Source organism: Topomyia yanbarensis, chromosome 2 (assembly GCF_030247195.1).
Source record: "Topomyia yanbarensis strain Yona2022 chromosome 2, ASM3024719v1, whole genome shotgun sequence".
NCBI lineage: Eukaryota > Metazoa > Arthropoda > Insecta > Diptera > Culicidae > Topomyia > Topomyia yanbarensis.
Genome location: NC_080671.1, coordinates 185,867,223 through 185,892,848, shown reverse-complemented (window position 1 = coordinate 185,892,848; position 25,626 = coordinate 185,867,223). Strand labels below are relative to the sequence as shown.

Sequence of the window (25,626 nt, the reverse complement as noted above, 5' to 3'; positions counted from 1 at the left end):
GGTGAGCCAGTTTAACCCTTATTAGAACACAGATTAGTTTCTCTGTTGCCCTTTAGTTGGGGCGAAATTCTTGCAGGGCGACAGTTCCTGATCGGGTTGCGATGAGTCACCAGTAGCTGGGGCACTTTTTCCGACCGTCGTCATCGCCAACTGCTTTCCTTCGGTGGACTGGCTGCTTGCTAGTGCTTGAACTTGAACGAATACGAATGATGAGAAAAATCGACCGATAGATATTTTTATAATCGCGCTTATATGCACTACTATCGCTTTCTCGCTCGTTCTCGTGCCGTGCATGAGCCTTTCCTTTCCGTCCGGCTTCTAATGGCCTAACCAAAGGAATATGCCGTCTTTCCCCCACCAACTGCTCTCGTCAAGCAACCCAATGCGAATAATCATAGGAACAAACATGTAGTGGACCTATATATAAACTTTTCATTATTTTATTGTTCGGTTGGTCTACCAAAGTGACGGCTCTGTGCGGGATGGGCTGAAAATTTTCACTTTTCCGAGTCGTTTTCGAAAGATTTTTCAAAACACAATTTTTGTTATTAGTGCATGTTATACATACTTCAAATTTTAATACAGCATAGAGGAACATATTTTCAACAAATTGGCCTAAAAATCAAATCATTCTGTTAAGAATGATAAAAGTTATTAACGTTCAAAATCTGACGCGGCGCCGCAGCAGCCGATATTTTGAAACGGGACCCCTATATTGAAAGCTTAAATGTATTCTACATTAAAAGTTATCGTTGCATAAACCGTTTGGTTTTGAAAAATGTTTCATCACAGGGAACAAACGTCCACCGGAGCACGCAAGTTTTGAGAAAAATCGCAGTGAATTAAAATATGGTTAGATATGGTTACTTCTACCAGTGGTAGCAGTGTTGTCTTTGGCATGGGCAACAGCTGCACATACTCTATATATTTGTAGCTGATTTGACGGTAGTCCCCACTAACAGGCCCGACGAGAGGGGGGGGTCAGGGGGGGCAACTACCCTGGGGCCCGGGTTTGTTTTGGGGGCCCGCATTTTTAACCGAATTAAATTTATTTTAATTTAATTGACGAAGTTTATTGTTTCTGTCGACACTGCAAATATATTACAATCAACTACTTCAACTTTAGCGGCATTTAGCCCCTCTCTTTTATTTCTCGTTTTTAGAGTTTCCTCCTGCCTTGTGGAACCGATCAGCTCCAGAGTGCCACTATGTAACCGCCGTCGCCCTTACTACTACGCCTGCATAGAAGGAAACTGAAGCGAGAGCGACTCGAGGTCCGATGACTTTTGAAGGATTCCCCGCGGGTTCGAAGAATACCATCCGCCAATCCGGTACTCGACGACATACTAGACTGAGGCGCAAATTTGTTTCGCTGATCCCCCCTCCCCCTCCCCCCCCCCCCGGTTCGAGCGAAAGTTGCAAGTTTTGCTCTTCTTTCCCTGTCTCTCCCCTGTCCTTGATACAACTGCTGCTACATTGATGCGGAAATAAGCCACCCTCTGAATCTCTTGACCAAGCATAAGTTTTAGTTAAAAAATTCAAATTAGTATTCTGTATTCCTAGTTTTAAGATAGCTATAATTTTTACTCTTTATTGAAACTCTTGTCCTCCATCTTGTAAATAGAATTGAATCCCTAGTTTTAAGATTTCTGTGAAATTTCTCATAAAAATTTGTTCCCCCTTTTGTGTACTAAACTATATTGTTAGTTTTAAGATAACCGTAAAATATTTCGTAAAATACTATTACTCCCCCTCTTGTATATCAAAGTGAATCCCTTGTTTTAAATTTTTTCATAAAAAAATCTTTTGGCCCTCTCTTGTATATTGAATCTTATTTCTAGTCTTAAGATAGCTGTAAATTTTCTTTTCCTTTGTAAAAAAAATATATTTCAACATTGTAACCTCCTAGTTTTAAGATATCCAAAATGTAAAAACAAAAGTATTTGGCACCGCCAAGCTAACGCATTTGTGCCTATCAAATAAACGAAATGAACAAAAAAACCTATTTTAATCCACCTAGCGGTGCAATTGTGCCTTTCTCAATCATGAATCACGAGAATGTGTGCGTTGTTTATATTCATTAAAAACTTTTAAATGCATATATTACATTTTATTATTACACATCACATGACAACCATATACAGGAAAATAAATCATTATTCGAGTTCTAAAATTTTGTAAAAGAAAAAACAGCCACGGTAATATTGAACTGAAAAAAGGTGCGAAATCGGCAAAGTCCCAAAAAGTCGATTTTCATAAATAAAATTTTTTCGAGATAACATAAAATCTCGACGTTTCTTGCATTTTAAAGATGTTTGGCATCAAAAATACGAATTCGATTTCTGAAATTTTTTGAAAAAAATTAGAGTTCCGACTTATATGGGAATTTCATATGTGACCGAACGATTTAGTCTATATTTCCGGACCCATATAAGCGATCCGTACGAAATTTTATATATGTACATCTATGGGGATGTTATAGCTATCATTTGGGACTAAGTTTGTGAAAATCGGCCCAACCATTTCGGGAAACTGATGTGAGTTTGTAAATTTTGAAAGATGGCCGCTTTTCCCGGGCACTTCCGGAACCATCTATGGTGGTCAATGTAGTCAACGAAAGTTTGTTTGGCCGTCGGTGACCTAGAACTGCAAAGTTAAGTTATTTGAGAACATTTTAGCGAAATTTTTACCTTTTTTGCTTCCATCGGAGTATCGGTTTGAATCACAATTTGCTATGTGATCGCACGCCACAACCCGTAACTCCGGAACCGGAAGTCGGTTGGGGATAAAATTTAATAGCCATTTACGGGGACGCAACATCTTTCATTTGAAACTAAGTTTGGTTGATTCGGTCTAGCCATCTCCGAGAAACCGATGTGATTGTTAGTCTGAATTTGGATACTTCCGCCGGGGCTTCCGGAACCGATGATGGTGGCCAATGTGACCAAAGAGACTTTCAATGGCTGTTAATGACCTAGTACTACAAATCGAAGCAGTTGTGGTCACATTTTGGAAAAATTTTCACTATTATACATTCATTGCAGAATTTCTTAAAATCGACATTTTCTGCGTGATCGTACTCATCACCCTGTAATTCCGGAACCGGAAGTCGGATCCATTAGAAATTCAATAGCAGCCTATGGGAACGTTGCACCTTTCATTTGGGACTAAGTTTGTAAAAATTGGTTCATCCATCTCTGAGAAAAGTGAGTGAGATTGTGTTCGCGTACACACACACAGACGCACATACACACACATACATACATACACACACACAGACATTTGCCGAACTCGACGAACTGAATCGAATGGTATATGTCACTCGGCCCTCCGGGCCTCCGTTAAAAGGTCGGTTTTCAGAGCAATTGCAATACCTTTCTATTGAGAAAGGCAAAAAGGTGCGAAATCGGCAAAGTCCCAAAAAGTCGATTTTTATAAAAAAAAAAATTTCGAGATAACATAAAATCTCGACGTTTCATGCATTTTAAAGATGTTTGGCATCAAAAATACGAATTCGATTTCTGAAATTTCATGGGGTCCCCCCTTTGAAAAAAAAAAATTGAGTTCCGGTTTATATGGGAATTTCATATATGACCGGACGATTTAGTCTATATTTCCGGCCCCATATAAGCGATCCGTACGAAATTTTATAGACATCTGTGGGGATAATATAGCTATCATTTGGGACTAAGTTTGTGAAAATCGGCCCAACCATTTCAGGGAAACTGATGTGAGTTCGTAAATTTTGAAAGATGGCCGCTTTTCCCGGGCACTTCCGGAACCGTCTATGGTGGTCAATGTAGTCAACGAAAGTTTGTTTGGCCGTCGGTGACCTAGAACTGCGAAGTTAAGGTATTTGAGAGACATTTTAGCGAAATTTTTACCTTTTTTGCTTCCATCGGGGTATCGGTTTGAATCACAATTTGCTATGTGATCGCACGCCACAACCCGTAACTCCGGAACCGGAAGTCGGTTGGGGATAAAATTTAATAGCCATTTACGGGGACGCAACATCTTTCATTTGAGACTAAGTTTGGTTGATTCGGTCTAGCCACCTCCGAGAAACCGATGTGACTGTTACTCTGAATTTGGATACTTCCGCCGGGGCTTCCGGAACCGATGATGGTGGCCAATGTGACCAAAGAGACTTTGAATGGCTGTTAATGACCTAGTACTACAAATCGAAGCAGTTGTGGTCACATTTTGGAAAAATTTTCACCATTATACATTCATTGCAGAATTTCTTAAAATCGACGTTTTCTGCGTGATCGTACTCATCACCCTGTAATTCCGGAACCGGAAGTCGGATCCATTAGAAATTCAATAGCAGCCTATGGGAACGTTGCACCTTTCATTTGGGACTAAGTTTGTAAAAATCGGTTCATCCATCTCTGAGAAAAGTGAGTGAGATTGTGTTCGCGTACACACACACAGACGCACATACACACACATACATACACACACACATACATACACACACACAGACATTTGCCGAACTCGACGAACTGAATCGAATGGTATATGTCACTCGGCCCTCCGGGCCTCCGTTAAAAAGTCGGTTTTCAGAGCAATTGCAATACCTTTCTATTGAGAAAGGCAAAACTTTAGCGGCATTAATTGGGTTCGCAATAATACATCATTTTTGTATCCAGACTCATCACACTCATCAACTAACACGTGTATCACTCAGCTACTCGACGGTTACAGCACCGCGGGGCTAGTTCAACTATTTGACGTCAATAATGACAACAACTGTATTTTGGATCTTTGCTTTGGAAGCCAGGAGCTCTCCGATCACTTTGCCGTTTGTCGTGCTCCAGCTCCTCTCGTTAAACTATGCCAACACCACCCTGCTCTTCATTGTTTTCTCCGAAAATGTGTACCTTGTACATTCGAAGATACCACTGAGAAACTGACTAATGCCTATCGCAAGACAGATTTTCGAGGAATGCACCTTTTCTTGTCTCGTATCAATTGGAATGAAATCTTGCCACAATCTGATGCAAACGCAGCGGCTGAAATTGTTTCGAACGTACTGATTTATGCTATCGACCAGTTTACTCCTAAAAAACTCAATCATGGCTGTGAATATCCTCCATGGTCGAATCGTACACTAAAAAAGTTTAAATCGGCCAAAAGGTCAGCTCTAAAAAAGTTTTCGAAATACCGAACCGATATGCTAAAGAATCCGAATCTTCTTAAATCATTGTTACAAGAGACTTAATAAGTCTCTCTTCAATTCCTACCTTCATCGTATTCAGAGCCACCTTCGTAACAATCCAAAAAAGTTTTGGAATTACGTTAATGAACAGAGGCGTGAGTCAGGTTTACCCACTTCTATGTCGCTGGGTGGGTGATTTAGAAGCGACTTCATTGCCGGACATCTGTGAGTTATTTCGCCAACAATTCAGCTGTGTTTTTACCAATGATACTCTTAATAATCAACAAGTCTCCGCAGCAGCCGACAACATTCCCCGTAGGACTAGTATTGGACCTCATTTCACGATATCTTCCGATATTGTACAAAAAGCTTGCACAAAACTCAAGTATTCTAACACTCCTGGACCTGACGGAATCCCATCATCTATCATTAAAAAATGCTCGTCGTCGCTTTGCCTACCTCTGTCCGTCGTTTTCAATATATCGTTAAGTTCCGGAGTGTTTCCTACCATCTGGAAATCATCTTACGTTTTTCCGGTTTATAAAAAAGGATCCAAAAGCGAAGTTCCCAATTACCGAGGAATCGCATCTTTATGTGCACTATCGAAATTATTGGAGCTCATCGTTCTCGAGTTTTTGACACATTGTTGTTCTAGCTACATCTCAGAAACTCAACACGGTTTCATTCCCAGGCGATCTACTTGCACTAATTTAGTAGCCTACACCACATTTATCGCTCGCTCGCTACAGGATCGATTGCAGGCTGATGCAATATACACCGATCTGTCGGCCGCCTTCAATAAAATCAACCATCAAATTACGATTGCGAAACTGGAACGTCTCGGTTTCTGCGGCAGTTTTTTGGAATGGTTTCGATCTTACTTGTCAGGCCGTAAAATGTCTATTAAAATCGGGAATCATTTATCCTCATCCTTCGACGTAACGTCCGGCGTACCTCAAGGCAGCCATATCGGTCCTTATATTTTCCTTCTATACATAAACGATCTGGATTCATTGATTAAGTGCTTCAAGGTGTCTTATGCCGATGATTATAAGTTATTCCATATAGTTAAAAGTTACTCTGATGCTTTGTTTTTGCAATCTCAGTTAGACATTTTCGCTAATTGGTGCATGATTAACAGGATGGTTTTGAATGCCTCGAAGTGTTCTGTGATTACGTTTGCACGAAAACGCTCCATCGTAACATTCGACTACACTATCTTGCAAAACAAATTAAAAAGAGAAACTACAGTGAAAGATTTAGTGGTTCTTTTGGATTCAAAACTTACATTTAAGGATCACATTGCTTTTATCTCGTCTAAGGCTTCGCGTAATCTAGGAGTTATTTTTAGGGTTACTAAGCATTTCACTAACGTACAGTGCTTAAAAACGTTGTACTGCTCGCTCGTTCGTTCCACACTGGAATACGCCGCCGTTGTTTGGGCTCCTTTCTATAAGAACAGCATTCAACGCATCGAGAGTATTGAGCGTAAATCTGTGCGTTTTGCGCTGCGCCACCTGCCTTGGAGCGATCCCTACAATCTGCCCAGATACGAAGATCGTTGCAACCTCATTGGTCTTGAAACACTGTCTTTGCGCCGCAATGTGGCCAAAGGGTCTTTTGTCTCTGGTCTGTTATTGTCTCGCATTGACTGCCCTGATTTACTCCGTCTTCTCAACAATGATATTCGCCTCCGAAACCTTCGTTCCTACTCTTTTGTCCGTCTTCCAGTGCACAGTGGGCAAAAAGCGACCCCCAGAGGCACTTAATTAGTCGCCGCGGGATTCCTATCATAATTTATATATGAAAAGTTGCGGAATTTGATAAGAAATCAAACGCACCTAGTTTGGTCCACTGCACGCATCTGTGGCCAGAGCTAGGGGGGTTTGAGTACCCGGAGAACTCCCGGTATTAGGCAAAAAGTGATTTCCAGAGGCACTCAATTAGTTGCCGCGGGATTTCTATAATAATTTATATATGAAAAGTTGCGGAATTTGATAGGAAATCAAATGCAACTGGTTTGGTCCACTGCACGCATCTGTGGCCAGAGTTACGGGGGTTTGAGTACCCGGAGTATTCCGATATTAGAGAAAAATGATTCTCACAGGCACTTAACTGATCGCCACAGGTTTCGTATCATAATTTATATATGAAAAGTTGCGGAATTTGATAAGAAATCAAATGCAACTGGTTTGGTCCACTGCACGCATCTGTGGCCAGAGTCACGGGGGTTTGAGTACCCGGAGTATTCCGGTATTAGACAAAAAGTGATTCCCAGAGGCACTCAATTAGTCGCCGCGGGATTCCTATCATAGTATATATTTGAAAAGTTGCGGAATTTTATAAGAAATCAAACGCACCTAGTTTGGTCTACTGCACGCATCTTTGGCCAGAGCTAGGGGGGTTTGAGTACCCGGAGAACTCCCGGTATTAGGCAAAAAGTGATTTCCAGCGGCACTAAATTAGTTGCTTAGGGATTTCTATACGAATTTATATATGAAAAGTTGCGGAATTTAATAAGAAATCAAATGCAACTGGTTTGGTCCACTGCACGCATCTGTGGCCAGAGTCACGGGGGTTTGAGTACCCGGAGTATTCCGGTATTAGACAAAAAGTGATTCCCAGAGGCACTCAATCAGTCGCCGCCGGATTCCTATTATAATTTATATGTGAAAAGTTGCGGAATTTGATAAGAAATCAAATGCAACTGGTTTGGTCCACTGCACGCATCTGTGGCCATAGTCACGGGGGTTTGAGTACCCGGAGTATTCCGGTATTAGACAAAAAGTGATTCCCAGAGGCACTTAACTGATCGCCGCAGGTTTCCTATCGTAATTTATATATGAAAAGTTGCGGAATTTGATAAGAAATCAAACGCACCTAGTTTGGTCCACTGCACGCATCTGTGGCCAGAGTCACGGGGGTTTGAGTACCCGGAGTATTCCGGTATTAGACAAAAAGTGATTCCCAGAGGCACTTAACTGATCGCCGCAGGTTTCCTATCGTAATTTATATATGAAAAGTTGCGGAATTTGATAAGAAATCAAACGCAACTGGTTTGTTCTACTGCTTGCATCTGTGGCCAGAGTCACGGGGGTTTGAGTACCCGGAGTATTCCGGTATTAGACAAAAAGTGATTCCCAGAGGCACTCAATTAGTCGCCGCGGGATTTCTATCATAATTTATATATAAAAAGTTGCGGAATTTGATAAGAAATCAAACGCAATTGGTTTGGTCTACTGCACGCATCTGTGGCCAGAGTCACGAGGGATTGAGTACCCGGAGTATTCCGGTATTAGATAAAAAGTGATTCCCAGAGGCACTTAATTAGTCGTCGCGGGATTCCTATCATACATTATAAATGAAAAGTTGCGGAATTTGATAAGAAATCAAACGCAATTGGTTTGGTCCACTGCACGCATCTGTGGCCAAAGTTACGAGTGTGTGAGTACCCGGAGTATTCCGGTATTAGACAAAAAGTGATTCCCAGAGGCACTCAATTAGTTGCCGCGGGATTCCTATTATGATTTATATATGAAAAGTTACGGAATTTGATAAGAAATCTAACGCAACTGATCCACTGCACGCATCTGTGACCAGAGTCAAAGGGGTTTTAGTATCTGAAGAATTCCTGGTATTAGGGTAAAGTAGTAAAACTGCCAAAATATTCGACTTTATTCGTTTTCATTTTAGTTTTGGGGATGTTATTTATGGAATTTAGGGGAGTGTGGTAATAGGAGAGTGTAGTGTATTTGGGTATCTTCGTGAGGAATGAACTAAATTTGGAGTAAGTTGATTTCTTTTCCGATAGAATTCAATAAAAAAGTATTTTTTCGCTGCTATTTTCCATGAGGGCAGTAGTAAAGTTTTTACACATAAAGGTGTCTCAGAAAAAAATTTTTGGCTATTTTTTTTTCTGAAAATGAAGCCATATTATATTATAGACATCACGCTTCGGTAATTATAATAACGTGACATTGATCGTCGGGGTGATTTTGATCACTCGAAACTTTTTTCGTAGATTACATATTTGGCTAGAATAGTCTACCTAATCATTCAAATTTGTAATGAGTGTTACTATAAAGTAGTGATTTATTATACTTTTTGAGTACATTATTCGATTTATTAGTACAAAGTATGCAAAAATCTTAACTTTTACTTTATCTTATTTTGACGAAGCTTCTAAAAGCATCTATTTTTTATACAACAAATAAATCTTAGATTTTAGCTAGAATAGTAGATTCCAAACGAGTTTTTATTTTTCTTTGGTATCGGATGTGCCAAATCGATTTTTGAGAGCTTGCTTAATTTTAGAAAAATGTTTTGTAAAACTAGTTAGCAACTATTTCAAATTATTTCAAGCTAAAATTCTCAAATTTTTTTATGTGCAATACTCCAATATGTTAAAATGGATGAAAATCTTTGTTAATTGATAAACCGCTGAAATAAAACAAATTTAGCAGTTAAATAAGTTTTTAGATACTTTTATTCTAGTTAGACCCGATTTACACGAATTTTGGTCATTTGAATTTTACAGTATAGTGAAATGCTGTATACAATGCCAATTAACATCTATTTAACAATGGGTATCGATTTAAAATTAGTTTAAACAAACATTTGAATGAAAAACATTGACATCAAGAACTTAATGTGGGTGAATATACAGGTTATCAAAGCCACCCCGGAATATGAAAACGGACTTCAAATTTTAAGGTTTTTTGAAAAAATAGTAGTAAGCAGAGAATTTCAGGTGAAACCATCCAATCATGTACTTCGTACATAAGTACATGGTTTAAAAATATTAAACTTGAAAAAATGTATATGTAATGATTACTTCGAAAAGTGATCAATGTCACCCCGGGTTACGGTACTATCGGAAAAGAAATTAAATTACTCAAAATTTAGATTGTTTTTCACCAAGATTGTTAACACCTAGAAACTGAAATAAAAACGAACAAAGTCGTATATTTTAGCAGTTATACTACTTTACTCTAATACCAGAAATTCTTCGGATACTAAAATTCCCGTGACTCTGGCCACAGATGTGTGCAGTGGACCAAACCAGTTGCGTTAGATTTCTTATCAAATTCCGCAACTTTTCATATATAAATCATGATATAAATCCCGCGGCGACAAATTGAGTGCCTCTGGGAATCACATTTTGTCTAATACCGGAATACTCCGGGTACTCAAACACTCGTGACTTTGGCCACAGATGCGTGCAATGAACCGAACCAATTGCGTTTGATTTCTTATCAAATTCCGCAACTTTTCATATATAAATTATGATAGAAATCCCGCGGCGACTAATTGAGTGCCTCTAGGAATCACTTTTGGTCTAATACCGGAATACTCTGATTACAAAAATCCCCGTGACTCTGGTCGCAGATGCGTGCAGTGGACCAAACCAATTGCGTTTGATTTTTTATCAAATTCCGCAACTTTTCATGTATAAATTATGATAGGAATATCGCGGAGACTAATTAAGTGCCTCTGGGAATCACATTTTGTCTAATACCGGAATACTCCGGGTACTCAAACCCCCGTGACTCTGGCCACAGATGCAAGCAGTAGAACAAACCAGTTGCGTTTGATTTCTTATCAAATTCAGCAACTTTTCATATATAAATTACGATAGGAAACCTGCGGCGATCAGTTAAGTGCCTCTGGGAATCACTTTTTGTCTAATACCAGAATACTCCGGGTACTGAAACCCCCGTGACTCTGGCCACAGATGCGTTCAGTGAACCAAACCAGTTGCATTTGATTTCTTATCAAATTCCGCAACTTTTCACATATAAATTATAATAGGAATCCGGCGGCGACTGATTGAGTGCCTCTGGGAATCACATTTTGCCTAATACCGGAATACTCCGGGTACTCAAACCCCCGTGACTCTGGCCACAGATGCGTGCAGTGGACCAAACCAGTTGCGTTTGATTTCTTATCAAATTCCGCAACTTTTCATATATAAATTACGATAGGAAACCTGCGGCGATCAGTTAAGTGCCTCTGGGAATCACTTTTTGTCTAATACCGGAATACTCCGGGTACTCAAACCCCCGTGACTCTAGCCACAGATGTGTACAGTGGACCAAACCAGTTGCGTTTGATTTCTTATCAAATTCCGCAACATTTCATATATAAATTACGATAGGAAACCTGCGGCGATCAGTTATGTGCCTCTGGGAATCACATTTTGTCTAATACCGGAATACTCCGGGTACTCTGGCCACAGATGTGTGCAGTGGACCAAACCAGTTGCATTTGATTTCCTATCAAATTCCGCAACTTTTCATATATAAATTATTATAGAAATCCCGCGGCAACTAATTTAGTGCCTCTGGAAATCACTTTTTCCCTAATACCGGGAGTTCTCCGGGTACTCAAACCCCCCTAGCTCTGGCCAAAGATGCGTGCAGTGGACCAAACTAGGTACGTTTGATTTCTTGTCAAATTCCGCAACTTTTCATATATAAATTATGATAGAAATCCCGCGGCGACTAATTGAGTGCCTCTGGGAATCACTTTTTGTCTAATACCGGAATACTCCGGGTACTCAAACCCCCGTGACTCTGGCCACAGATGCGTGCAGTGGACCAAACTAGGTGCGTTTGATTTCTTATCAAATTCCGCAACTTTTCATATATAAATTATTATAGAAATCCCGCGGCAACTAATTTAGTGCCTCTGGAAATCACTTTTTGCCTAATACCGGGAGTTCTCCGGGTACTCAAACCCCCCTAGCTTTGGCCAAAGATGCGTGCAGTGGACCAAACTAGGTGCGTTTGATTTCCTATCAAATTCCGCAACTTTTCATATATAAATTATGATAGGAATCCCGCGGCGACTAATTGAGTGCCTCTGGGAATCACTTTTTGTCTAATACCGGAATACTCCGGGTACTCAAACCCCCGTGACTCTGGCCACAGATGCGTGCAGTGGACCAAGCTAGGTGCGTTTGATTTCTTATCAAATTCCGCAACTTTTCATATATAAATTACGATAGGAAACCTGCGGCGATCAGTTAAGTGCCTCTGGGAATCACTTTTTGTCTAATACCGGAATACTCCGGGTACTCAAACCCCCGTGACTCTGGCCACAGATGCGTGCAGTGAACCAAACCAGTTGCATTTGATTTCTTATCAAATTCCGCAACTTTTCATATATAAATTATTATAGAAATCCCGCGGCAACTAATTTAGTGCCTCTGGAAATCACTTTTTGCCTAATACCGGGAGTTCTCCGGGTACTCAAACCCCCCTAGCTCTGGCCAAAGATGCGTGCAGTGCACCAAACTAGGTGCGTTTGATTTCTTATCAAATTCCGCAACTTTTCATATATAAATTATGATAGGAATCCCGCGGCGACTAATTAAGTGCCTCTGGGGGTCGCTTTTTGCCCACTGTGCAGTGTCTCGTACTAATTATGGCAAAAATGAACCCGTCAGTAGCATGTGTAGAGTGTTCAATCAATGTTACAATGTCTTTGACTTCAATTTGTCTCGCACTTCTTTAAAAAAATTGTTTTCGCGCACCCTTTCCCAAACCTGATAGTGTTAACCAATTATTTATGTTAATGTTAATACTTTACCTATGTAAGATAGAGTTTAAGAAGTGTTTATTTTAAGCAGTGTTTAGTGTTAGTCATTGTATCATTTGGTTTGTTTGTTAAATGTTGATACCTAAAAAATAGAGGTTTTGTGCCTACGGGAGAAGGAGCTTTTGAAAATCCACTCCCGCGGGGTTTTCCCTCTCAATAATAATAACTATATTCCAATCGTTCCAATGGTTTTCTGAAGTACGTGAACGTAACCCAATTAGATTCATTTAACAGTGCAATGGAACCATTCTGGTTTCATTTATCGCAAGTGTTTGTCAAAGTGTACAGTATGAAGTTGTTTACAATTTATCATGTTCTTAGCTAAATGTTACTAATAAAAGTTGGATATTTTCGGAATGGGTTTGACGAGTAGATAACGAAAATCAATGAATGAAGCCACTTTGAAAACCAAGATGGCGAATTCCAGTTAAGACATCTCTATAACCTAAAATATTGACATTTTCGAAAAAAGATAATCATAGAATAGATATAGGTATATTGATTTGTGATGCGGATGATATGATTATAGAAAACTTCTCTGAACCAGAAGACGCTATATTGGCCTTCAAAAGGGCATCGCTCATCTACTCGGCAAACCCGCTTAAAAATACCCTCATAGTTTATACAGATATTGTTTGAAATAGCTCCAAGGTACCATTTCTATCATCTACTCATTAAGCCCGTTTCAAAAATTCCCAAATTGTTAGGGTTATCGAGATTATTGTTCAATCGGAAGTCTCCATCCTGGATTTCAAAAAGGTGCCAAATATCCATTTTCATCATGTACTTGTCAAGCCCGTTCCGGAAATACCCATATTGTTAGGGTTATCGATAATGTTGCTCAACCAACGAATTTTGATAAGAATGTGAAGCGAATTTTTTACGATCTAAATCCCAAAAAACGAACTAATTCAATTTACGAACCGTTGGCTTGGTCCGTAAATAGAGGTTCCAGTGTACACATTTGATGCAGACAAATGTGGGAATTGAACTAGATACTTATTCTACCTATTAGTATTCACCAAAAGTTGAAACTCTTTCTCTCACAACTCTCTGTCTCAGTCTTTCTAACAGCAGACTTCGCGGTTGGATCCCATCAATCGCATTCGGAATGTTTTCTCTCTGAATGTTAGCGCAAATGTAACAACTGATTCCAAAACCGATTTTACCATGTTCAGAAACCAATAAAGAAAATTCGTTCAGGTCATAGTGACAACTGCAATAACTGCATCCAGTGCCTCAAAATCATCAACATGTACCTACAATAAGAAACAAGGCAGCATCAGTGGTGCGAAATTTTACATTCAGTTGCCTATTTCTGATTAATTTGCTGAATTCAATATTCAGTTTCAATGCTTCCCTCATTCATTCACTTCCAAACTGACTGAAATTTTATGCAGAATCGAATGGTCGAGTGCAGAGGAAATATAAATGCATTCACAAACCAAAGCATTCATTTGTTATTATGTGGACAGTTTGAAGGCAGAAGTTCTTTTACATTTTCGAGCATAACTGAACTGCATAATCTATATCTGGTGCACTTTTGCTTGATGATCTCAGAGCGGACGGACGAGGAAAACAAACAAACCTTCGATTCATCGCGGCGGGCATGAATAGAATTTTATTTCTCTTTCAAGCTCACGAAGGGATGTCAATTTTTCTAAGCTCGGATTCTGAGCAGCATTAACGATGGTAGCATTAACGTGCGTCAAGGGAGCATGAACGATGGCGATATGGACTGTATGGCAATGTCGCAAAAAAGGTTTCCAATTGCAATGGCAAATCGGACGCAAGTCATTCTAATGGCCAGCCACAAACAAATATTCCTTTATTATTTTTATTTTTTTCATCTATTACTTAATTTAAATACTGACGACTCTGGTAAGCTAACGCATTGAATCGTATCGTATCAAATAAACAATTTTCATAAAAAATAGTTTAATTGAAACGGTTGCATTTGTATAGTTCCTCTAATCGATGTTGAAATAAGAAGTCATATATGGTACGGCCCGTCAGTACTTCGAACCCCGGGGCCCGGCGCGGCTCTCGACGGCCCTGCCCACTAAATATGAGGAAGCACAAGCGTCAATCATTGTCTTTTTATGTATGTTGGTTTTTGGATAATAACGCGTTAACCGTTCCAAACAAAGCATTTTCATTTGCTTTTTTTTAAATTCGTTTATTTAATACGACTCATTACGGTAGCTCAAGCTAGCCATGGATCTTTGATATGTTCACAATAAGTAAAAAAAAATAGAAAAATTGTCTTTCACTTGTTTTTTCACGCTCGCTTGGTACTCGCGATCCGATGTTCTTCCCTTCTTCTTACACAAGTGTAAATCCGTCGTAATTGTTATTGAATTCTTCAGCAATGTTACTTATAGTTGATTTTGGGATGCTGATGCTTTTGCTTAAGAATAGCTACCGCAAATTTGGCAATATTTTGTGGTTCAGAAATTGGTATGGAAAGCACTGATTTTTATTGGTTAGCCGTTGATGCGTTAGCAATCGGTTAAGATGCATTCTACTCTGCATCTTCCGTGAACGGTTGTCTCTGGAGTGCTATTTCAGTACAATACTTACACGTGAGAGTTTTCCCTTCGTGGGTACATAACGTAGTTTATTTGATAGCAGCTCCAAAAGTTTTCAGTTTTATTGTTAAGTAGGAGGTGTGTCGACAACACCGTTACGAGTACCTGTGAAAAAATTTCCCTACTTTTCCTTTTGCGATATGCATTTTTCAATTCACTCAGGACGGCACGCGGTGATAGGTCATGTAGCCTTACCTGTATATAGTCATTTCCTATATGCATATATTCCAACGTCAGGTGCTTTAAGTTGTTCTGTGAAACGAAATGTTCTTCTTGGACTAGCATGTTGGATGATATCAACACTGCATTGCGGAGATGATGATACTAAAGATGCCTATCTTCTTTAAACCTAATGTCCATTTTCACCTTCAGAAGATTCATCTCTTTGAAAAATATCGCTGTGTTGGGTCGAAGTAGCTTTTTTGCAGCTTTCACTCATGATGGCAAAAATAAATAAAATGTTTCCTTTGTTCTCAAGACAGTGCACACCAGATTGCTAATTTATTTTTTCAGTTCGTTTATTTGATAAGCACAAAAAAGAGTTTGGCACCGCCAAGCTAAGCCAAATTCTTTTTTTTACACTTTGGATATCTTAAAACTAGGAGGTTACAATGTTGATTTTTTTAATAATAAGAGGAAATTTTTCACAGCTATCTTAAAACTAGAAATACAATGCTATATACAACAATGGGATACATTAGTTTTTTTTAGAAAAAATGTTGCAACTATCTTAAAACTAGGAATCCAGCTTTGTATACAAAAGGGGGAACACAAGTTTTTTTACGAGACATTTTACAGCTATCATAAAACTAAGAATACAATTCAGAATAAAAGGTGAGAAAGTATAGTTTTTATGACAAAAATACAGATATCTTTAAACTAGGAATACAAAATATAAATTTGGTTTATTTCCAACATCGATGTTGCGGCAGTTATATCAGTGACAGAAAAGAGTAAGTGGACATGGGGACAGGTAGAGAAGGCCAAACTTGCCACTTTCAGACAAACGGGAGATTAGCGACATGACTTAGAACCTCAGGCTACCCAGACGTCAAGACCCGGGTTGATGGGCGGAATTCATCGGACCTGCGGAGAATCGGGTCGCTCTTGCTTCAATTTACGTTGCAGGACAGAGAACTTCTAAAACGAGGAATAAAAGAGAGGAGCTAAATTGGGACATTTATCACAATACCCGGCGCATACGCAGAAACGGGCTCGATGTCGTGACAGCCCTCATCACAAGCGCACAGACTACTCTCCGCAAACCCAATACGCCGTAAATGCGCAACCAACGTGTAGTGGTTGGACATAAGCCGGGACATTACACGAATGAAATCCCGACCCACATTCATCCCCCTGAACCAAGGCTTCATTGATACCTTAGGGATAATGGAATGTAATCATCGTCCAAGTTCCCCATTGCTCGATGAGGTATACCAACTGTTGAGTGTCCTCTGACGACAAACACTAAAAAATTCGTTGAAGCAGATTGGTCTTTCGTATATATCACCTTCTAATGCGCCCATTTTTGCTAACAAGTCGACGTTTTCATTTCTCGAGATAGGGCAATGAGAGGGGCCCAAACAAAGGTAATCTGCTAAGATTTTTCAGATAACATACACAAGGACTCCCGTATCATCCTCAGAAAATACGGGAATTGCTTTTTGGGCTTCATCTCACGAAGAGTCTAGATAGAGCTGAGGCGGTCCGAAGGGACACGGTTGGGATTATACGAAGAACGATTGATGCTCTGTGCCATGTAGTCGAAGTACAAGGACATAAATCGAGTTTGAGAAATAAGCTCGACGAGCCTCTTGAAGTTTTTAATCTCCGACGAATTGGTTTCCCGTCTTTCAATTATATTGGTAAAAATTACTAAGTTACTACCGTTTGCGCCTTAAAGAATGTGGAAACCTGTACACATGTATTATCTTTTTACGTGGGTGGTCTCAGCAGTCAAATTCTGTCAACTGGGCTTGGGAGCAGAACAAATCCAAATGAACGCAGGGTTTTATGGTTCTAACTAAATCATTGTGGAGATATTTGTGAAAAAATGAAACAGTACTATATGAAGAAAAGTAATTGCTTAATTAGATCAAAACAACACATTCTCGCATTTTTTATTTGTATTTTCATGGGAAGGAGTGATTGGATCGGCTAAGTTTACGAACCATTAGCAGCATGTCCGGCGAATGGTGAGTTCCCCCGATCGTAGTGACAGTATCTCAGACCGATTCGTTTCGGTGGTACTTGTAGGCGACACCTGTGGGTCGACGGACTACTTGTTTAGCCACCGGGATATCTACAGGGGTGATTACTCGCTCACAGGTGTCAACCGTATGCATATCCACTTTTGCCGATAATCAGTGTGGTCAAACTCCTCTCACAGTCGAGGTTTATTTCTGTCAACATTAATTAAATTGTTTATCACTTTTAGAAAATGCTCTTATAAATTGAAACAACTATTTTCAGCTGTTTTATTCTCACATGCTCTCCGACGCGACGGCTGCTTTTATCTCCTTTGATGTCTCGGCATGGAGATGTCAGAGAAAACCAATGTCGAAGCGCACGGTTTAAGAAACGCAGTCCGTTGATGATACCAAGGTTGGTGCTAAAGATCGTGCGTAGGATTGGTGGAATTTTGGTATCGAGGGGTGTTGGGCAGGTATATCAATTTTGAATATTTGTTTACATTGCTCGATTGGAAATTTTGGTTACTGTCTTCGTGCATCTCTATATAAGTATGATCTCTGGGAATCTCGAAGTGAGTTACAACAGAAGAGAGTTGAAACAATTTACTCTCGAAAGCGTTGTTAATACCTGATCAGCTTTTCTATTCCGTTGTTTATATGTGCATCGGTGAGAGATTCAGAAATGGAAACGAATTGTTCCATATTCTTATCCAACTCAATGATAATCGAACTGACATGTTGCACACCAGGAGACAGGCCTGATAAGCACTTCGTACACTTGTAGCAAAGACTAGCATTATCAGCCACCAGTGGCGGATCCAGGGGGAGGTTATTACGCATTACGAATTGTATAATGTTCAATTTAAAATCGAAATTTCGGACCCCTCCCGAAATTTTTCTCTGGATCCGCCCCTGTCAGCCACCCAATTTACTATGGCCTTTGTTAACCCGGAATATTTTTGACGTTATGAATCCCCGGAGAATAGAGACATTGCAAGTCCTTCTGTGAGACTCACTTTGCATGTTTATTTTTTTGCACAGGTTGCTCATTGAGCATGAGCATGATGACCGTACAATACGTAGTTGCTACTCCGTGATTGACCAGAAAAAGCGATTGCATAGAGAATCAACGACCTGGGAGTAGCTATCCATCCTCAATGTGCACGTTTCGAGAGTTCAATACTTTCAAATGCCAATAACAGCGCCGGCCACGTCCTTACAGTCATCGGGAAAGTTAGTATAACAAACGTTGTTATGGAGACCGTGTATACCTCTGCATCTCCACGCTTACCATGGGAAGGATGGGTAAAGAGTTACACAAATCAGAAATCTCCTTGATAAGTGATACGATCTGTGCAATTCTCAGTAGTGTTACCATGTGTTTTATTTGCTCGGGGCAGCCGGCTGTCGAGATTTGTCGATTATTGAATTAATTTTGAAATGCTCGATGTGTAAAACAACCAACCTCAGCTCCGTACAGCCTAAAGTCGGTGAACGATTTTGTTATTCCTTGCTTCTTCATTCCGGCGAAACACGGCTTCTTTCTCCGCGAGCGATCGATTCTTATGTTATAATTATTCGCGCACGTTGTTATGCTATCTAAGGCACATTTTCGGTATAAAATAAACACTGCCGAAATACCTGAAACGACTACCTTTGTATGTAGGATAGACAACCGATGTCATGTGCGCGATTTTTTACGCTAATTACTAGGACAAAATTGAAAACAATCAGATCAAAAACAAACTAACTTGTCACCTTTTGCGTCAATAATCAAGGTACAACATTTTTATTCTCATGAAGAAATATGGTTGACGCGACAGTAATATATTGCATGTACTACTCCAAAGTATATGCAAGTACTCAACAAAATTAACATAATTTATTGATGACTTAATGGACTAAAAATAATACAATGAATATGACAATAAAACATTCGTTCTTCGTGTTGATATGACTACCAAAAATTGGTAACTGATTTTGAATTCCTCTCGCGAATTGTCAATTCTCATAATTCAAAAGCCATCATTCACTCAGACAAGACCATGCGTATTCCCATCAACATTAAATACACAGTGGATTAGATTATTTGCATTAAAATAGGATCGTTTTTAAAAAATAGCACTGCTGATGAATCACTTTATAAAAATAAGTGATAAGGGACGCGGACGAAGATAGCTGACCACTGCCTGCACGGTGCACACAGACTGTTCATTATGGACAAATTAAACTACAACTGAAGAAGCAGAGGGATTCCATGAGAAACCGGCCGACCGCAAAATATGACCATCGTCGATTCGAACGAAACTTTACATTTGTGTTCGGTTTATGAATCTCGACGATTTCAATATTCTGATACAAGATCAATTTTTCAAAAGGGCGTAGACGTTTCTATATGCAATAATTTCAAAAAAAATTTGTTCGATTACGCTATTTTATACAGTAAAACTATCTGAGAACGAAATACAGGTAATGAATACTGCTGCACGAAAAAAATATACACTGATCAAAATGTTGTGTCATTTTTCACAAAAACAAAAATTTATGATAAAAATTCAAATTGCAAAAAAAAATTTTTTCAAATTTTTTATATTTTGTCAACAAAAATCTATAGAGAAAAGAAACATTTTGAATGTAATTTCATGATGGAAAAATTATCAGCAAAAAAGTTTTTCTAACAATAACTTTATACATGTTTTTAAATTTCATGCTAATTGACATACAAAACTTTAATTTTATTACAGAATATAATTCCAAGTATCATTTTAAATCAAATTGCATTTAACAAATATCTTCCAAAATGCGATAGTTTTCGAGATATTTGGAATTTTGCTCCAACAAAAACAATTAATTCATGTAATTATGTCCTTTTTAAAAGTTATTCGCGTTACCCCATCATAAATTGTTAAAAGTCTAATGTTTATCGTTTTAAAGACATAAAAGAAGCTTTTTCAGTGTATTTGGATCATGGAGAAGCTTTTAATAAAAAAGTTTTCCTAACAACAACTTTTGACAAATTTTTATAATTCATACTATTTGAAGTCAAAAGTACAATATTATTTTTGAATATGATTCTAAACGCCATTTTATATCAAAATGCTCATAACAAAAAATTTCGGAAATGTAGTAGTTCTCGAGATATTTTAAATTTTGTTTTGACAACACAATTATTTTGTTTTATTACGACCTTTTCAGAAGTTATACGCATTTCTCCATCGACAACAATTAGTTTTTCGTAAGGCCCATAATATTTCCTATAACTTTTCCATTGAAATCAAGGCGATATTGTAAACCGTTTGAAAGCTATACAAAAACAATCAAAATATGATTCAACCATAGGATCTGATGATTAAACTATATAGTTTAAGCCTTGATGTCAAGTTATAGGAAATGTTATGGGCCTTACGAAAAACTAATTGTTGTTGATGGAGAAATGCGAATAACTTCTGAAAAGGTCGCAGTAAAACAAAATAATTGTGTTGTTAAAACAAAGTTTAAAATATCTCGAGAACTACAACATTTCAGAAAATTTTTGTTATAAGTATTTTGATTTGAAATGGTGTTTTGAATAATTTTCAAAAATAAAATTGTACTTTTGACTGCAAATTATAAAAATTTGTCGAAAGTTCTTGTTAGGAAAACTTTTTTATTAAAAGCTTCTCCATTTTTTTTATTTATATATATATATATATATATATATATATATATATATATATATATATATATATATATATATATATATATATATATATATATATATATATATATATATATATATATATATATATATATATATATATATATATATATATATATATATATATATATATATATATATATATATAATTATTAAATTTATTTAGGCCCAAATGCGGTAGCTCAACGAGGCCGATTGTTCGTTTTTTACAATAAATAAAAAAAAACAACTATGTTAAGTTTTTTGTCTCGTTTAGACGCAGCTTTCTGCTGCGTGTTGAGATCCTTTTTCTAGGGGGCGTAATATTGCCAGTGTTGTCCACTGCCATTTGAGGCTCGATCCGTTTGTCTTCTTTTGCGTTGTCGTTCATGTCCATGTCCTCATCCGTACTACTTTCCTGCTGCTCGCGGTCAGATGTTCCAGTTTGTGTCTTACTCTTATCGGTCGTCATTGTATGTTCGTATTTTTCGGCATTCGTTTCGTTGTTGTTGTTGCTGGTTGTTGGTGCTTGATCCGAAGATGTTGGTTTTGCAGCTGTTAGTGGTTTAGCGTAAGATGGTTCTGGGCTGATTTCAGTTGGATTGGATAAGTTTTCCTTAACAGTTTCTACGCAAGGTTTTCCGAGGTGCAGCTTCTTCGTGCAGAACTGGCACGTAGGAATTTGCCCTGGGTACGTGACTAGTGATGTTTGATGAATGAGAACATCGTCATTTCCTAACGCTGTGACGGTTATGTATGAGGGAATTGGCTTGGTCACACGCATTCTCACCACACGAACACCGTTAGGGATGCCCGGGAAAAAATTCCTCCAAGTCTCATGTGTAACGGAGTCTACTTCTCCGTATTTTTGCAAGCATTTTTTAATCGCGCCGTCAGGGGTACGCGTAGCCAAATCATGGACACGAACTTCTACAGCGCCGTTCTCGATGTATACGGGAATGCTATATTTAACATTGCCGCATTCGGCGGTGTGCTGCATGTTGTTTCGCGAGGCGAATGACTCAGCTTGGTTAATGTTGTTGAACGAAATCAGCACGCAATGTTTGATATGATGCATTTGTAGGGTTTTCACTTCAGCCAGATTGAGTTTCATCTGCACTTTTAATAACTGTTCCACTTCCCGAATGGCTGGTCTTACGGGGCATTTCGAAAAATCAACAGCAACACAGTTCGGCCGTATCTGGGTTGCTTTTTGCTGGGCACCGTCACTCATCACTAAATCGCACAGTAGGTATAGGCTATTGTTATATGGACTGCTTGTGTGATAGGCACCGATTGATTTTTAGGTAGAATTGACTGTTTCACTTGCGCGGGACGATTTTTTGCTTCTGCTCAGGTCGAGATGTGAAGACAAACTGAAAAGCTTCTCCATGATCCAAATACACTTAAAAAGCTTCTTTTATGTTTTCAAAAAGGATTAACATCAGACTTTTGACAATTTATGATGGGGTAACGCGAATAAATTTTAAAAAGGACATAATTACATGAATTAATTGTTTTTGTTGGAGCAAAATTCCAAATATCACGAAAACTGTCACATTTCGGAAGATATTTGTTAAATGCATTTTGATTTTAAATGATACTTAGAATTATATTCTGTAATTAAATTACAGTTTTGTATGTCAATTAGTATGAAATTTAAAAACATGTATAAAGTTATTGTTAGAAAAACTTTTTTACTGATAATTTCTCCATCATGAAACCACATTCAAAATGTTTCTTTTCTCTTTAGATTTTTATTGACAAAATATAAAAAATTAGAAAAAATGTTTTTTTTTGTGATTTAAATTTTTATCATATTTTATTTTTGTTTTTGTGAAAAATGCCACTTTTTTCAGTGTATATTTTTTTCGTGCAGAAGTATTACCTGTAACACCTATACTTATCTGAACGATATTCCGATTAGCAATTGGCGCCCACCAATTGATGTTCTACGAAAATCAGAGTATTTCACACAAATTTGAATGATCGAGCCACTCTTTACACACCAGCTACCATGCAAAAGTAACGTGAGTGTGGAAAAAATTATCCGTGATTAACGTTTTAATCATAAATTTATTGCTTGTACTTGAAACAATAATATCTTTTCAGAAATGTAAGTGCTTTACAATGAATCGAATATTTACAATTCCGAGACGGTCGTGTTCGCGTTTTTTGAACCCAAAACTGGGACCCGACCGGAATCCGACGAATTTTGGTTCGGGTTCTTTAAAATTGAGATTTTCAAATTCAATTCGGACTCGGGTATTCCAAAATTTGGTTCGGGTCGGGTTCCGTTTGTTGTCCAAATTTAATTATCCGGGTGTTACTACAAAATACTACATAATTAATGCTCGAGGGGAAATCGATTGTATATCAATATGTCCAAAAACAATCGCCGTGTTTATTTTGAGTTGAGTGTTTTGCAAAAACTGTTATTGTTTCCGGATTCCTGAATAAACCCTCTGCTTACATTTGATCGATTCATATGCATACATAGCCAACAGGCATTAAATGATTATTGCAAACATTAATTATTTTTAACATTAAACATACTTTTATGGCCATTGTTGGCTCAACATTACAGCTAGCAAAAAATACGTTTGACAAGAAAATGCAAATTTATGCCTCACTTCAGAATGTTGACATTACGAGTTTTATTTATGAATAAATTAATATAAATGTGGTTTCTGTTATTGCTGTACACGTTTCCCCATTAGCAAGGCAATTTCACCACTTTACTACTTTACGGCACATTCACTCCACGCTGCAAATGCTCAAATTAACATTAATGACGTTGCTCAAAAGCTACGACTTCCTTCATGACCGGGAATAAAATCTTAAATTTCTTACCCTCTGCATATTCATGAAACACAAAATTATTCCTCTCCATCAAATGCAAGCAGGCGATTCCTTTCGGCACCAATTTGCGAGCGTCAGCGTCACGACCCAATCACGGTTATCGCATTACAATTAACAACTTCCTGGGATTATCTCAATAACACTATTTTCGGTACCCTACTGTCTCGTTCCAGCATGCAGTGCTTGGCACCGGTGGGGTGATGTACGGGAATGGTAACATCGTGTCCGGTCCAATGGAGTCTCTGATCGAATTGCTGATGCCAGCAAACTCCGATGAACTGGATCAGGTAAGATTTTATGACTGTGGCAAATTAGTCCGAGCTCACCGTACCGTGAACGCTGGACATCAAACGGAAATTAAATTATGTCTCATTCGTCTTGTTCGGTGGTCTTGATTAACTCTGCCGGGATAGGAATACGTTTTCTCCTTCCTGCTATCCTGCCGATTTTTCATTCGAACCCACGAGTTGCTGGGGAAGCTGCTGGACACCGTACCCGAGCCGGAACCGTTGGATTGTCTCGTGCCACTGTTGGCCATTTGGACCAAGATGTTCCCGTACGATTTTCGAGACGAACGAATGATGAATCATGTTAAACATATCGTAGCTAGGTGGGTAGCGTGTGTTGTCCGGCTTTTATTGATGGGATATGGTACTGCCTTCTCTTCACGTTGTACGTTCGAATCACATGTTTTTCTTGTCTTTCCATCTCCCGACAGATGTGCAGACACTAAGTTAGCCGAAGTGGTGTCTGAACTACTGTGTGCCTTGTTAGCTCGTCTAACTGAACTCGAAAAACACGAAGATGAACTCAAAAGCTATCAATCAACCGTTGACAATAAGGTAAATATCAATCATAAAGTTCTTTCGTGAGGGCTGCACAGCTGGGCTATAGTAGAACGTCTATCTATTTAATTTATCCTCGCTCGCATTTCCTCCCAAAACAGACTGAATCAATAACATGGCCAAATGCTTCACAATTAGCGCAAGTTTTATGCAGAATCGAACGAAACCTAGCGAAACACGTTGGACCGGAAGAATTTGTGCAGTGTAGTGCAAATCTGCTGAAAGACCCCAATCGGGAGGATTTTACTCCCAGGCCGCACGGCTCCAGTGCACCCATTGGAGGAGTTACGCTGGATGGGAAGAAAACCTGCAACCTGGAGAGTTACTTAGAGTGGTCCGCCAAACTGCGACTGTTGGTAGCTAACGAAATATTGAAGGTAAGCGAAATTGCAATGATGTACATTTCAATTATACAGAATATTTTAGTATAATAAGAGAATAGGATCACAATTGGTGTGCCAGTCGTAATCCCATTCCTTCATTTTTTTTAATAAGTGCACGGACAGTTCATCGCGGCCGGGATTTAGCTCAGACCCACCGGGATGAGAAGTGGTCACGCTCATCACTTGACAACCAACTACAATTACACGATTTAACATTTATACTGTGTTTGACGTGTTTAACGCTGCTGCCATCTTTATTTGAACGTAGTGAATCTTAAAATAACTACATTAAATATTACTATATATAGAAAAAA

At 38.6% G+C, this 25,626-nt stretch overlaps 1 protein-coding gene across 1 annotated transcript in view; it reads left to right on the top strand.

The window, feature by feature from the left end:
• LOC131679932 (ras-GEF domain-containing family member 1B-A-like) overlaps window positions 1–25,360 on the top strand; it is an 87,525-nt gene extending 62,165 nt beyond the window's left edge. Inside the window, exons 4-7 of the mRNA XM_058960678.1 lie at window positions 24,258–24,371; window positions 24,498–24,694; window positions 24,803–24,926; window positions 25,031–25,360. Of these exons, the coding sequence (XP_058816661.1) occupies window positions 24,258–24,371; window positions 24,498–24,694; window positions 24,803–24,926; window positions 25,031–25,360 (765 nt within the window). The remainder of the gene's footprint in view (window positions 1–24,257; window positions 24,372–24,497; window positions 24,695–24,802; window positions 24,927–25,030) is intronic.
• Window positions 25,361–25,626: the final 266 nt, after the last annotated feature.